General features: G+C 43.2%; 2 protein-coding genes across 2 annotated transcripts; both read left to right on the top strand.

Moving 5' to 3' along the window:
* Positions 1–590: 590 nt before the first annotated feature.
* O0I10_006905 (uncharacterized protein) lies at positions 591–1000 on the top strand (the record flags this gene model as incomplete). The annotated part of the gene is made up of 2 exons (XM_058486930.1): positions 591–791; positions 842–1000. 2 exons carry the CDS (start codon positions 591–593, stop codon positions 998–1000), a joined length of 360 nt encoding a protein of 119 aa, XP_058342265.1.
* Positions 1001–2074: 1074 nt separating this feature from the next.
* O0I10_006904 (uncharacterized protein) lies at positions 2075–5704 on the top strand (the record flags this gene model as incomplete). Its single annotated transcript, XM_058486929.1, has 17 exons — positions 2075–2114; positions 2192–2250; positions 2350–2454; positions 2520–2597; positions 2655–2708; positions 2768–2914; positions 2982–3058; positions 3126–3201; positions 3260–3409; positions 3472–3582; positions 3651–4358; positions 4419–4490; positions 4559–4630; positions 4683–5256; positions 5315–5423; positions 5478–5613; positions 5681–5704. The coding sequence occupies 17 exons, from the start codon at positions 2075–2077 to the stop codon at positions 5702–5704; spliced, it is 2592 nt and encodes an 863-aa protein (XP_058342264.1).
* Positions 5705–12638: the final 6934 nt, after the last annotated feature.

The raw sequence follows: 12638 nt of genomic DNA, 5'->3' as shown, positions 1-12638 counted from the left end.
CGTCATCCTTGTATCTTCCCACCGACAATGCTAAACACTATCCACTATTCATTATGCTAAAACGACCGAAACGTAAAAGTATGCAAAGTTGTACGTCACATGTACCGTGCATGCATAAAGACATCGGGTGATTTGAGCAACATTTGCATCCCATTCCAGCAGCATAACAATCGATGCTGTTTAAGCTCGCTATACAGCAGCACACCATCACCGAGACCATTTTCAATTGATAACTTCTATCCCTTGTTATATAAAGCTCATAGTTGTAGTAATCGAACACGTGCATGGCATCAGAAAACGTTGAGCAGCATGTGCATGAAAATGGAAAAACTACGAGTGGTGCATCCAAAATGCGGGTGGTGGTAGCACAAGGGCAAGACAACATTGACAATGGACTTCCTTTCATCATCACGCTCATGGTGGAAAAGTGGTATGCTTTATCCATCCTATGTATATACATACACTATGCTGGGTTATGTGAGACATTTGCCATATCACATGGATTGGCAGCGCATAAAAATCCAACATCAGGGTTCTGGAACGCGCGCTCTCTCATCTTCTCTCTCTTACTTTTCACCCAATCTCCCAAAATGACCATCGACTACTTTTGCAATACACCATCCGATCAGTGGGATTTGATCCATACCATTGTATCGTACGATACCCAGGCTACCCATAGCTCTTTCCGCAGCTTGTGTCAAGCTATTGAACGTGATTTGATCCAGTTCAAAGAAACAACAGAGGATCAAGAAAAGAAAGTCTTGGTGGACAAGCTCCTTGAGAATGTCAAGGTATGCATTTTCCTTTATACATGCTATTTGATCTAATAATGCTACTTTAGACCTTCCTCAACTTGAAGTGCATGAGCCATGAAGAGCAGGCGTCGACTCAACAACAACAAGAACCTACAACAACGGCTGCTGCTGGTTCTGGTACTGCTGCTGACGATAGTTCCAACGCCGGTACTCAACCACTTACTCAACAATCCCAAGATGCTTGAAAACCTTGTGCTGGTAAGTGGACAATAGCCATCATTCATCTACCACAGTAATCAGCATGCTGATGATTGGATATTGTAGATATCATCCACCCCCTTACTATAACATGGACAAGGTCTTGCTAAAATGTCACGCATGATTCCTTTAAAGAGAATACCATAATAGCTCACTTACACCCCCCAAACCCAATGTATATCATGTCCATGTAATACAAGATGCCTGATGCATCATTTGCTCAAACGTTGTTTTATTGCCAAAGCATTTTTGAAAGGCATTTGCATGTGTGTGGTGATATAGCTGCAAGAAGATTTTAATGCAAGGAGGAGATCCCTCATTTAGAAGCACTTTCATTGTCTGCCTGCGTAAGGTTATACCATCTTGATGGATGCTAAAAATGACATTGGATGATCCTGCTTGCAAAATGTACTACTTTCATTGTCAAAGCTATCGAACAAAGAGGATTAGAATGGGTGTCACCGAAAAGCGTCTGTGCGTATTTTCATTGGTTCATGTGCTGCAAGCGGGATGAGAAACGAAAGCGTAAGGTCTTGCGCCAACCGCAGCCGAACAAAGAAACAAGCTACTAGGACAGTGATAACGTGTCCTAAGTTTATATAAACAATAAAAGCGAAACAATGAAGCTCTATAATCATTGTGATGGGTATATGATTGAATGAGGGATATGGGCTCGTTCTATGGCTAAAAGCTGTCACGGGCGGGCGGGCGGACAATGACGTATAGGAGCGGATATTCAGCATCTGAAAGAGAGAGAGACAGAGAATCACAGCGGCAGAAGAAAAAACAGTATCGCGGCGTGGGCGCGACAAAAAGACACTCGCTGGTTTTACTCTGCGGCAACCACTCCTTTCAACGCGTATGTAATCGATCCTGGTACAATGATGCATTTTGACTCCCGTTCAAGCCACGACTATCACTGTGTGCAAGCATGGGGACTATTTCACTGGCGATCGAGAAGGGGGGACATTATGCATCCCTACAAGTTCTTTATTTTTTCTATATATACACACTAACTCACTCACTCCATTTTCTTTTAGTTTCTCGAGACTTCTTTCGCCATGGACGCTGCCACGCTTCTCGCTCACTCTTTGTCTCCTGGTAAGTTCACTCGTCATGAAGAGGGGAATACCGGTCTCGATCGTTTCTTGTGTCTTCTAATGTTGATGGGTTTTTAGATCGCGCTCTTCGTGAAGATGCTACCCAAAAGCTAGAGATGGTGGCGCAGGAAAACTACGTGAGTCATTATATCAACAAATGGATTCGAGAAACAAGGAAAAGAGAGAGAGAGAGAGAAAGGACTTGTTGACATGGTAGCTTTTTTTTCATTGTATAGGCCAGCTATGTTTGTCAGTTGATGGAACAATTAGCAAGCCAACAAGCTGAGGAGACGATTCGTATTGCTGCTGGTCTCGCCATCAAAAACAGCCTCTCTGCCAAGGTAAGGATGCGAGTATATATATACATGTGATTGGAAAGGGAGATTGACATGCTTATCATGTATAGGAATATGCACGCAAGGAACAACAGGCTCAACGTTGGTTGTCAGTGGATGAGAATACTAGATCCCAAGTCAAGCAGGGAGTAAGTGGATTCATATCAATACAATGCTGCTGCGGAATATTTATCGTGGTTGCATAGGCTCTCATGACATTGGCATCACCTAGCAAGCGAGTTGGTAATAGTGCGGGTCAGGTTAGTATCGGATGTGTACATAGGTGCTATTTGTATTATACTCATACCCCATCGAATAGGTTGTTGCCGCCATTGCAGAAATCGAATTGCCTCTTGGTCAGTGGCCTGATCTTATCCAAGTGGTGCTTCAAAATGTGACTGGCTCGGATAATGCAACTCTCAAAGTTACAACATTGCAAGCTATCGGTTATGTGTGTGAAGCAACGGTAAGTGCCATTCGAGAAAGAGAGAAATCATGAGAACACAGTCATGTTGATATATTGGTCGTATTAGGATCCTGTTGTTCTTCAAAGCCAATCTAATGAGATTTTGACCGCTGTTGTTCAAGGAGCCCGAAAGGAAGAGCAAGAGTAAGTGTTTTTTGTCATGCTTGTATTTGAAAATGAGGATGATTGATTGATCGATCAATGTATCTAGTGCTGAAGTCCGACTTGCAGCCCTCCATGCATTGAACAACTCCTTGGAATTCGTTAAGGATAACTTTGAACGAGAGGTAAGTTTTTATCCTATTCACGTCATTCAACAGGGCTCACACGTGATTCTTTCCTTAGGGTGAACGTAACTTCATTATGCAAGTGGTTTGTGAAGCTACCCAAAGCGATTCACCAGAGGTCCAAGTCGCAGCTTTCGAATGTCTTGTTCGTATCATGCAACTCTACTATGACAAGATGCAATTGTATATGGAGAAGGCCTTGTTTGGAGTAAGTGTGATAATGGCTCAAGATGAAAGAAGCACACTAACATACATACCTGTACTCCACAGCTTACGATTGCTGGTATGAACCATCCCGATGAAAAGGTGGCTCTGCAAGCTATTGAATTCTGGTCTACGGTTTGCGATGAAGAAGTTGAACGCAAAGAAGAGGCTTTCGAGGTAATTACAAAATGTGTGGCACGTGTAAGAAACATGTATTTATTCTTATTGGGTATATATGTATATAGGCTGCTGAAGCTGGTGAGAATCCTGAACATCCACTCTACAACTTTGCCGATCTTGCATTGGGTGATATCTTGCCAGTGCTTTTATGGCTTCTTACCAAGCAAGAAGAAGACGAAGATGAGGATGAATGGAACGTATCCATGGCTGCTGCTACTTGTTTATCTTTGTTTGCTCAATGTGTACGCAACGCCATCATCTCCCCTACCGTTCCATTTGTTGAAAGCAACATCCAAAACACTGATTGGCGTTACCGTGAAGCCGCTGTCATGGCATTTGGTTCGATTATGGATGGTCCTGATGACTCGGTGCTCCGCCCTCTTGTTGATCAAGCTCTTCCCACTCTTATCAACATGATGACTGATCCTGTTGTCAATGTCAAAGATACCGTTGCTTGGACCCTTGGCCGCGTATGTGAACTTCTCATCAACTGTATCAAGCCTGAGATCCATCTTCGTGATATGATTTCCGCTCTCGTCCTTGGTCTTCAAGATAACCCTCGCATTGTCGGCAATTGCTGCTGGTCGCTTATGAACTTGGCTGAACAACTTGGCCCTATGCTTGGTGAAGAAATGCCTTCATCAACCCTTTCAATGTACTTTGAAGGCATCGTCACAGCCCTTTTGCAATTCACTGAACGTGCCGATAATGAAGCCAACTGCAGAACCTCAGCTTACGAAGCCATCTCTTCGCTTGTCATGTTCTCAGCCAACGTTAGTATTCATCTTTGTGGTTTTCAGTCATCCAGTTTTACTAATGGTCTTGTCAAATAGGATTGTATCCCAATGGTCCAAAAGATTGTGTTGACGATTCTTGAGCGCTTGGATGCATCAATTGCCATGGAGGTAGGTATCGAAAAGGGGGTTTGGTATGTGTCTTTGAAGATGGTATTAATGGACATGTATGCATTTAGAACCAAATTGTGGGTGCTGATGATCGTGCTGATCATAGCGAGCTTCAATCAAGCTTGCTTGGCGTGCTTACAGTAAGTGATGTGATCTTTATTGTGTTAGAGCTTACTAACGTTTTCATCATAGAACTGTATTCGTCGTCTTTCGCATGACATTGTATCGATTGCCGATCGTATCATGACATTGTTGCTTCAGCTCCTTAACAACCAATCCAAGCAAGCTACCACTACTGAGGATGCCTTCTTGGCTGTTGGTGCCATGACCAGTGCCTTGGATGCTGATTTTGCTCGTTACGCAGAGACCTTTGTACCTGTGTTATGTACTGCTCTTCAAAACCCTGCCGAATATCAGCTTTGCTCGATTTCAGTTGGTCTCATTGGTGACTTGTGTCGTGCCTTGGGTGAAAACGTTGTACCTTATTGCACCACTTTTATGCAACTCCTTGTCCAAAACTTGCAAAGCCCCATTCTTCACCGCACTGTCAAGCCCAATATCCTCTCATCCTTTGGTGATGTCGCATTGGCTATTGGTGACAAGTTTGAGCCCTACTTGGAGGTGGTCATGATGGTGTTGCAGCAGGCTGGCAACATGCGTGCTGAAAAGGATAACTATGAGATGATCGATTATGTCAACACTCTTCACGAAGGCAATGTCGAAGCATACGTTGGTATTGTTCAAGGATTTAACGGCTCACCAAAGAGTAAGTGATATGAAGGATCTCACCAGGGCTCTTCTTTTATACTAACATTGATCTATAGTTCCCCTCTTGTTGCAATACATGCCAAACATTTTCCAATTCCTGCAAGCTATTGCTTTGGATCCTCATCGTTCGGATTCCTTGACCCGGGCAGTGATTGGTTTACTTGGGTATGTATTACATGTGTAGATCGATATGATTCATTTTTCTGATTTTCTTTATAGTGACTTGGCTGATGCGTTCGGTGGTCAACTCAAACAATTTTTCCAAGTCGACTGGGTACCTCATTTGCTTCGTGAAGCCAGGACAAGCCGCCACTATGGCACTACCACAAAGGAAACTGCTCGGTGGGCTAAAGAGGTGAGTAATGGTTGATGTACAGTGATATGTGGTCAACATGTGCTAACGCATCATTATTTGCGTCTAGATGATCAGACGGGCAACTCAGTAAATACGCAGCATCCAACTTGCACGTCTTGCATCATATCAGTAGCCCTTCCTTCTCTTGTAATCATACGTGTATTTTTTTCTTTGCTTTTTCCTTTCTTTTCCTTTGTTCTTTTCACCCCGTCAAACACACACACACACCATCAAACCCCATCCCTTTGTTAGCAATCCCACCCATTTCCCCCTTTTGTGCCACTTTTTTTTCTTTTATTCACCACTAACCACTACCACCACCACCTCCCTGATATACACACACACAATGACACCCTACTATTCAATGAGCATTTTCCTTTCCACATAAACTCACATAAAGAGCCCACTCACAACATACACATTCCTATCCATGTTATCCACTCGCATCAGTATTATTATACAATAGATATAAGAAATTCTGCTCCTTATAAGGGACAATGAAAATGATTGTGCGAACGTTTTGATTTATTCACGTTGGGGTCATGATAGGAAACATAGAGGGGAAGACATTATTCATAATGACCGAAGGAAAGTCTTTTGCACCACAACCATGAATGGAAAGCCTTGAACAGTCAACGACCATAGTCAACGTGTAGAGAGAGATGATGATGCGCTTATTTGGATCTAGCTCTCATCTTTTTTCTCTTAGCCTTGAGACGTCTTTGTCTTTTCTTTCTCCATTTGCCTCTCACTAATGATGAAAGAATGGATGGATGAATTAGTACATGGATGGATGGATGATGGATGGATGGCTTGGATTACATACTTTTCGATAAGTCGACAATCAAAAGCAGAGGAAGAACACAAGGATCCTCAGCCCGCCTCCTCCTTTATTGGATTTTCCGAACGCCTGGCACATTTGAAGTAGCGAATTATTGGTCACGTGTATCCTTAACAGCCAATGAAATTTTTCTATGAATGTGGATCCATGGTTTTGTTATAGACGTAGCTCAACATCGTTGAATTGATATGTTGCGTGAGGCTGGTGTGCCACATCCTGCTATATCTTAACTACCTTTGTCACAAGATCTAAACCACGTACGTTACGACGTTATTGGCAAGGTACAACCACATAAAAGTGGAGGTGAGTTATACTATCGCATACAGCCTTTGTTCATGAGACAATGATTCAACCAGATCCTCTTTATTTCCTTTATCACAGCATTTACAAGTGGATAATCCAAATTGCCCATACCATAAATCATTCTATAGTACAACAATGCATCAAGTACCAACACACGATGAGGTCCACTCAGGAGGTTTCCATCCTTTGGGTGCGTATTATGCAAAGGTAGCTGGATGGATGTGAGATCGCATTTGATGTATGGCGTGTCAAAGCATGGAGTGGATGATGATGGATGTACATGTTTGACAGGTTGCACAAGGGTTGATGAATACTAGTTGCCATGGAATAGCGTGTAAAGTGCGGTAATTGGATGCATCAAGCACAACGAGCAAGTTGACAATGGATACCCCCCTTTTTCCACGCATTGTATATATCCAATCCCTTCCATCCCAAATAACAAACCAAGATCCATATCCATAAGAAGTCATATGTATTCAAACAAGTTGCTACGCGTAAATAAAGCTGCTTCTATATAATGTCTATCTGCTGTTCACGTTGAAAAAGGCTGCAAGGCCTGTTGCTACAAGTAAAGAACGCTGTTCGAGACAATGCAGTAAAGACATCGCTAACAGCAGCTGCTGGATCGAATACTATTACGTTTGGTTGTGGTAGAGGAATGTGCAACACAGCGTGTAGTATCAAGGAAGGCGTGCTGTAGTAGAATGACAAGGCTGTGTACACGGCATGGACTTGCCATTCAGCCAAGACAATCGGATCAAGACAGCTGCGGGATTGACATGATGATTGAAGCAGGACAATCGTTCACAGGTGGTAGTTGTGCTTGAATGGGTCAACAATTGAGAATGGGAGGAAGAGAAGATGAAGTGGGAGGGGAAGAGGTGGAGTTCAAGTAGATTTCTTTGGTGTTGGATGACATTTCTTTGTTTGAGCGTTCTCATCCAAATCCTCTCGTATCAAGAAAGTTGAAGGGTGGAAGTGTTGAGCTGAAGCAGGGCAATCGTTCGTATGCATTGGATTGGGCAACAATGGGGAATGGGAGGAAAGGGCTGCTAACTGGCAGTTTACATATAACTTTGCAAAATGATTTTTCTCGTATTGGATGATACTTCTGTGTTTGAGCGTTTTTCAGTCAAATCCACTCGGATCAAGAAACTTGAATGATGACAACGATGGGCTGGAGCAGGACAATCGTTCACATGCATTGGGTTGGGTGAAAAGGGTGAATGGGAAGAACGGGCTATCAAGTGGCAGTTTGCAAATTACTTTTGCAAAATGATTTTGTGAAAAGGATGATACTTCTGTGCATGAGCGTTTTTCAGTCAAATCCTCTCGTATCAAGAAAGTTGAATGATGAGCATGCTGGGCTGGAGCAGGACAATCGTTCACATGCATTGAATTAGGCAACAAAGATGATTGGGAGGAAAGGGCTGTTAGCTCGCAATGTATGGGCTGTTGTCAATAGTATACAGCATCATCCTTCCATCCTTCCAGTCATGCAAAGTAGCTGAGTTACACAAAGGGGTCCTTCTGCATCTTTTGCTCTGCCAGGGTCCACCTACTTGACAATGAACAAAGACCACTTCTCATATAGCATCACGCTTACAAAGATAAAGGTGCCTGTATCTCCAAACTTTACAATGAAACGTGCGGTTTTTAATAGAGCAATGTGCTCGGCTTGGCCAACAGCATCTTGTGTGAAAGTTTCGCGTTCAATGTCGCAAACAGCCCAAAAAATATTTTTTGGTCGTCGTCGTCGAAGAGGTCGACCCCCAGATCCAGTTTGGCTGGTAGCGACATTGCGAAATCTGGGATTGACAAGCTTGATCGTGAAACTTTCACACAAGGTGCAGTTGGCCAAGCCGAGCACATTGCTCTATTCAAAACCCCATGTTTCATTGTAAAGTTTGGAGATACAGGCACCTTTGTGTTTGTAAGCGTGATGCTATATGGGAAGTGGTCTTCGTTCAATGTCAAGTCGCTGGATCCTGGCAGAGTAAAAGATGCAGAGGGACCTCTTTGTGTAACTCAGCTACTTTGCATGACTGGAAGGATGGAAGGATGATACTGTATACTGTTGACAAAAGCCCGTACATTGCGAGCTAACAGCCATTTCTTCACAATAGCCACTGTTGTCCACTCTATGACATGTGAGCGATTCTCCTGCTTCAGACATTCATTTCCATGATTGGATTATGTTGATCCGAGTTGATTTGGCTGAGCTACGCTCATACAAGGTTACTTCAGTTGAGCAACATAGAGCATGGTTAGATGTGTGGATTGATGTAATCCCTCTTTGGCTGTATCTCGGTCAAATCAACTCGGATCAACATAATCCAATCATGGAAATGAATGTCTGAAGCAGGAGAATCGCTCACATGTCATAGAGTGGACAACAGTGGCTATTGTGAAGAAATGGCTGTTAGCTCGCAATGTACGGGCTTTTGTCAACAGTATACAGTATCATCCTTCCATCCTTCCAGTCATGCAAAGTAGCTGAGTTACACAAAGAGGTCCTTCTGCATCTTTGGCTCTCCAGGGTCTAGCTACTTGACAATGAACAAAGACCACTTCTCATATAGCATCACGCTTACAAACATAAAGGTGCCTGTATCTCCAAACTTTACAATGAAACGTGAAGTTTTTAATAGAGCAATGTGCTCGGCTTGGTCAACTGCACCTTGCGTGCCAGTTTCACGATCAAGCTTGTCAATCCCAGATTTTGCAATGTCGCTACCAGCCAAACTGGATCTGGAGGTCGACCTCTTCGACGACGACGACCAAAAAATATTTTTTGGGCTGTTTGCGACATTGAACGCGAAACTTTCACACAAGGTGCTGTTGGCCAAGCCGAGCCCATTGCTCTATTAAAAACCGCACGTTTCATTGTAAAGTTTGGAGATACAGGTGTCTTTATGTTTGTAAGCATGATGCTATATGAAGAGTGGTCTTTGTTCATTGTCAAGTAGCTGGACCCTGGCAGAGCAAAAGATGCAGAGGGTCGTGCTGTGTAACACAGCTACGTTTGCATAAATGAAAGGGTCAATGTATAATTACTTTATGGATCATCTAGGAACAGGCATGTATTGCTAGCTAACGGCCACTTTTATCCAGTCATCATTGTTGCGAGATCCACTGCATGGGAACGATGCCCCTGCTCTAGACATTCATTCCCATGATTAAAGTAGGTTGATCCGAGCTGATTTGACTGAGCTACGGTCAAAGAGAGATTACATCACTCTGGACATAGAGCACGCTCGATGTAGCTCAACCGATGTAATCGTGTGTGAGCGTAACTCAACCAAATCAGCTCGGATCAACCTACTTTAATCATGGAAATGAATGTCTGGAGCAGGAGAATCGTCCACCTACAATACAATGCACAAAAGTTGGGAATGCACAAAAGTGGCTATTAGCTGCCGATGTATGAGCTAAAAGTGAGGTTGCGTACCTTTCATGCATTGTCCCTGAAGTCCTGACTTTTTAGCCGAGTTACCCAAAGAGGTCCCTCTGCATCTTTTACTCTGCCAGGGTCCAGCTACTTGGCAATGAACAAAGACCACTCTTCATATAGCATCACGCTTACAAACATAAAGGTGCCTGTATCTCCGAACTTTACAATGAAACGCGGGGTTTTTATTAGAGCAATGTGCTCGGCTTGGCCAACTGCACCTTGGGTGCAAGTTCCACGATCAAGCTTGCCAATCCCAGATTTCGCAATGTCGCCACCAGCCAAACTGGATCTCGGGGTCAACCTCTTCGACGACGACGACCAAAAAATATTTTTTGGGCTAATTGCGACATTGAACGCGAAACTTTCACACAAGGTGCAGTTGGCCAAGCCGAACCCATTGCTCCATTAAAAACCCTGTGTTTGATTGTAAAGTTTTGAGATATGGACGTCTTCATGTTTTACATATGCTGTAAGCGTGATGCTATATGAGAATTGGTCTTTGTTCATTGTCAAGTAGCTTGACCCTGATAGGCCAAAGACACAGAGGGACTCGCTTGGCTAATAAAACTGAGAGGGGCAGAGCTTGAAGAATTCTTATTGGTGGAGAGTGCATGATTGACACTTTCCCCTATAGTAAGGTCCGCCTACGGTAGACCTCTTGGGAATTTTTTCGGATGAACCATGGTATGGTAACAAGCCAAAGTGATCAGAGCATCCAAGACTATGAGCGGTAATGGTATTGTTTGTCTCCAGGGTTCGTTCTCATATAAGGCTATACATACAAGGTAGCACATGCTGATAGTTGTCATAGGTAAGCATATGCATGTACTCGTGCCACATTGTACAGTACCAGAGCTCACTCTTTCTTAGATGTAATGATTCAAGCTTACAATGACCACCTTCTGTAACAAGCACTATTATTGAGTACCATGATTATGGGTTTATTATCTTCGAAAGTACAAGCGTCTATATAAACATGTATACAATCCGTTATTGCCACTGCCTATCGTATATCGACATATGAACAAGGAAGCTTTAATGAATGTAATATGACAAAAGGAACAAAAGCGTCTCGATACAATAATGCGGGTAATCCAATCTCGCCTTCCAGACTTCAAATTTCTATCCTGCCTTTCATTCCAGAAGCCAACCAGTGGACCACATCGAATCAGCGGATATCATTGTGTCATTGTATTCTTGGTTACTGCCGTCATAAGTATCTCCATCCATGATTGCAAACTACTTGCTGTGCGTGCCTTGTCTTCAACCTTCCAATACCCTCCAGGGAGGCAAACCATCTCTTGTCAAAGATACAATCCCTCTTATACATGCCATCCAATTCATCATGATCCTCAGCAGTATCCATGTGAAGTAATCCCTTTTTCCTGATGACGACGTGTCACGTAAGCAGAAGGACATTTCATGATCACCCATCACTGTGCTTGATTGCATCCATCGATAGCCGTTGCAAGTTCAACATGTTGATAGAAAAAACCCCTGTGATCGCTTGCTTATGCACTTCCTTTTCCATTCGGCTACTGGTCTATCACTTTCTTGATCATTTTCCATGCTGTTCCATCAGGCGAAGATTGCTTGTATTGCAGCGTTGTTGGTAGTTGATATGGTATCATCCATTGGTATGCGTATGTATCAAAACAAGTTGCTGCACGTACACTTCTATACAACAGCTATCTGCTCCCCACGCAAAGAAGACTGTAAGACAAGTTGCAACAAGTAGAGAATGCTGTTGAGATAATGGAGGAAAGGCCTCGCTAATGGCAGCTGTTGCTACGTTTGGTCGTGGCAGAGGAGTGTGCAAGAGAGCGTGTGTTGTAGTAGTAGAGTGGCAAGTTTTGAACGTTGTTTGAGACAATGGTGTAAAGACTTTGCTAATGACAACTGCTGGAATGAATGCCGTTACGCTTGGTCGTTGGTAGAGGGATATGTAAGATAAGGGCAGTGTCAAGAGTCGCGTGTGTTGTAGAAGAGTGACAAGAAGGCTGTGTACACGCCATGGACTTGCCATTCAGTGAAAGACTTTCGGATCAAGGCAATCGTAGGCTTGACATGATGGGTTGAAACAGGACAATCGTTCGCAGATGATAGTTGTAGTGGAATGGGGCAACAATCGAGAATGGGAGCAAGAGGGAAGATGCTGGTAGTGGAAAAGGCGGAAACTAAATAGTCGGACACCTCTTTTATAAATGCATGAACACTGTACATCCAACCTTGATATTGAGATTTCCCCTCTCGAACTTGAAACTTTCACACAAGATGCTCTCGGGGATGCTAATCAACTTTGTATTATAAAAGAACCTATACTTCATTATAAAAATTTGAATGGGAGGGTATAAAGGTAGGAAAGACAATGATGGAAGGATGGGACATTGAATAAGGTACACTGATGCTGAGCTCATTTGCTCGCTG

Source organism: Lichtheimia ornata, assembly GCF_029851405.1.
Source record: "Lichtheimia ornata isolate CBS 291.66 chromosome Unknown scaffold00032, whole genome shotgun sequence".
Taxonomy (NCBI): Eukaryota; Fungi; Mucoromycota; class Mucoromycetes; order Mucorales; family Lichtheimiaceae; genus Lichtheimia; species Lichtheimia ornata.
Note: the sequence above shows the minus strand (reverse complement) of the source record. Positions and strands in the feature narration are given on the sequence as shown.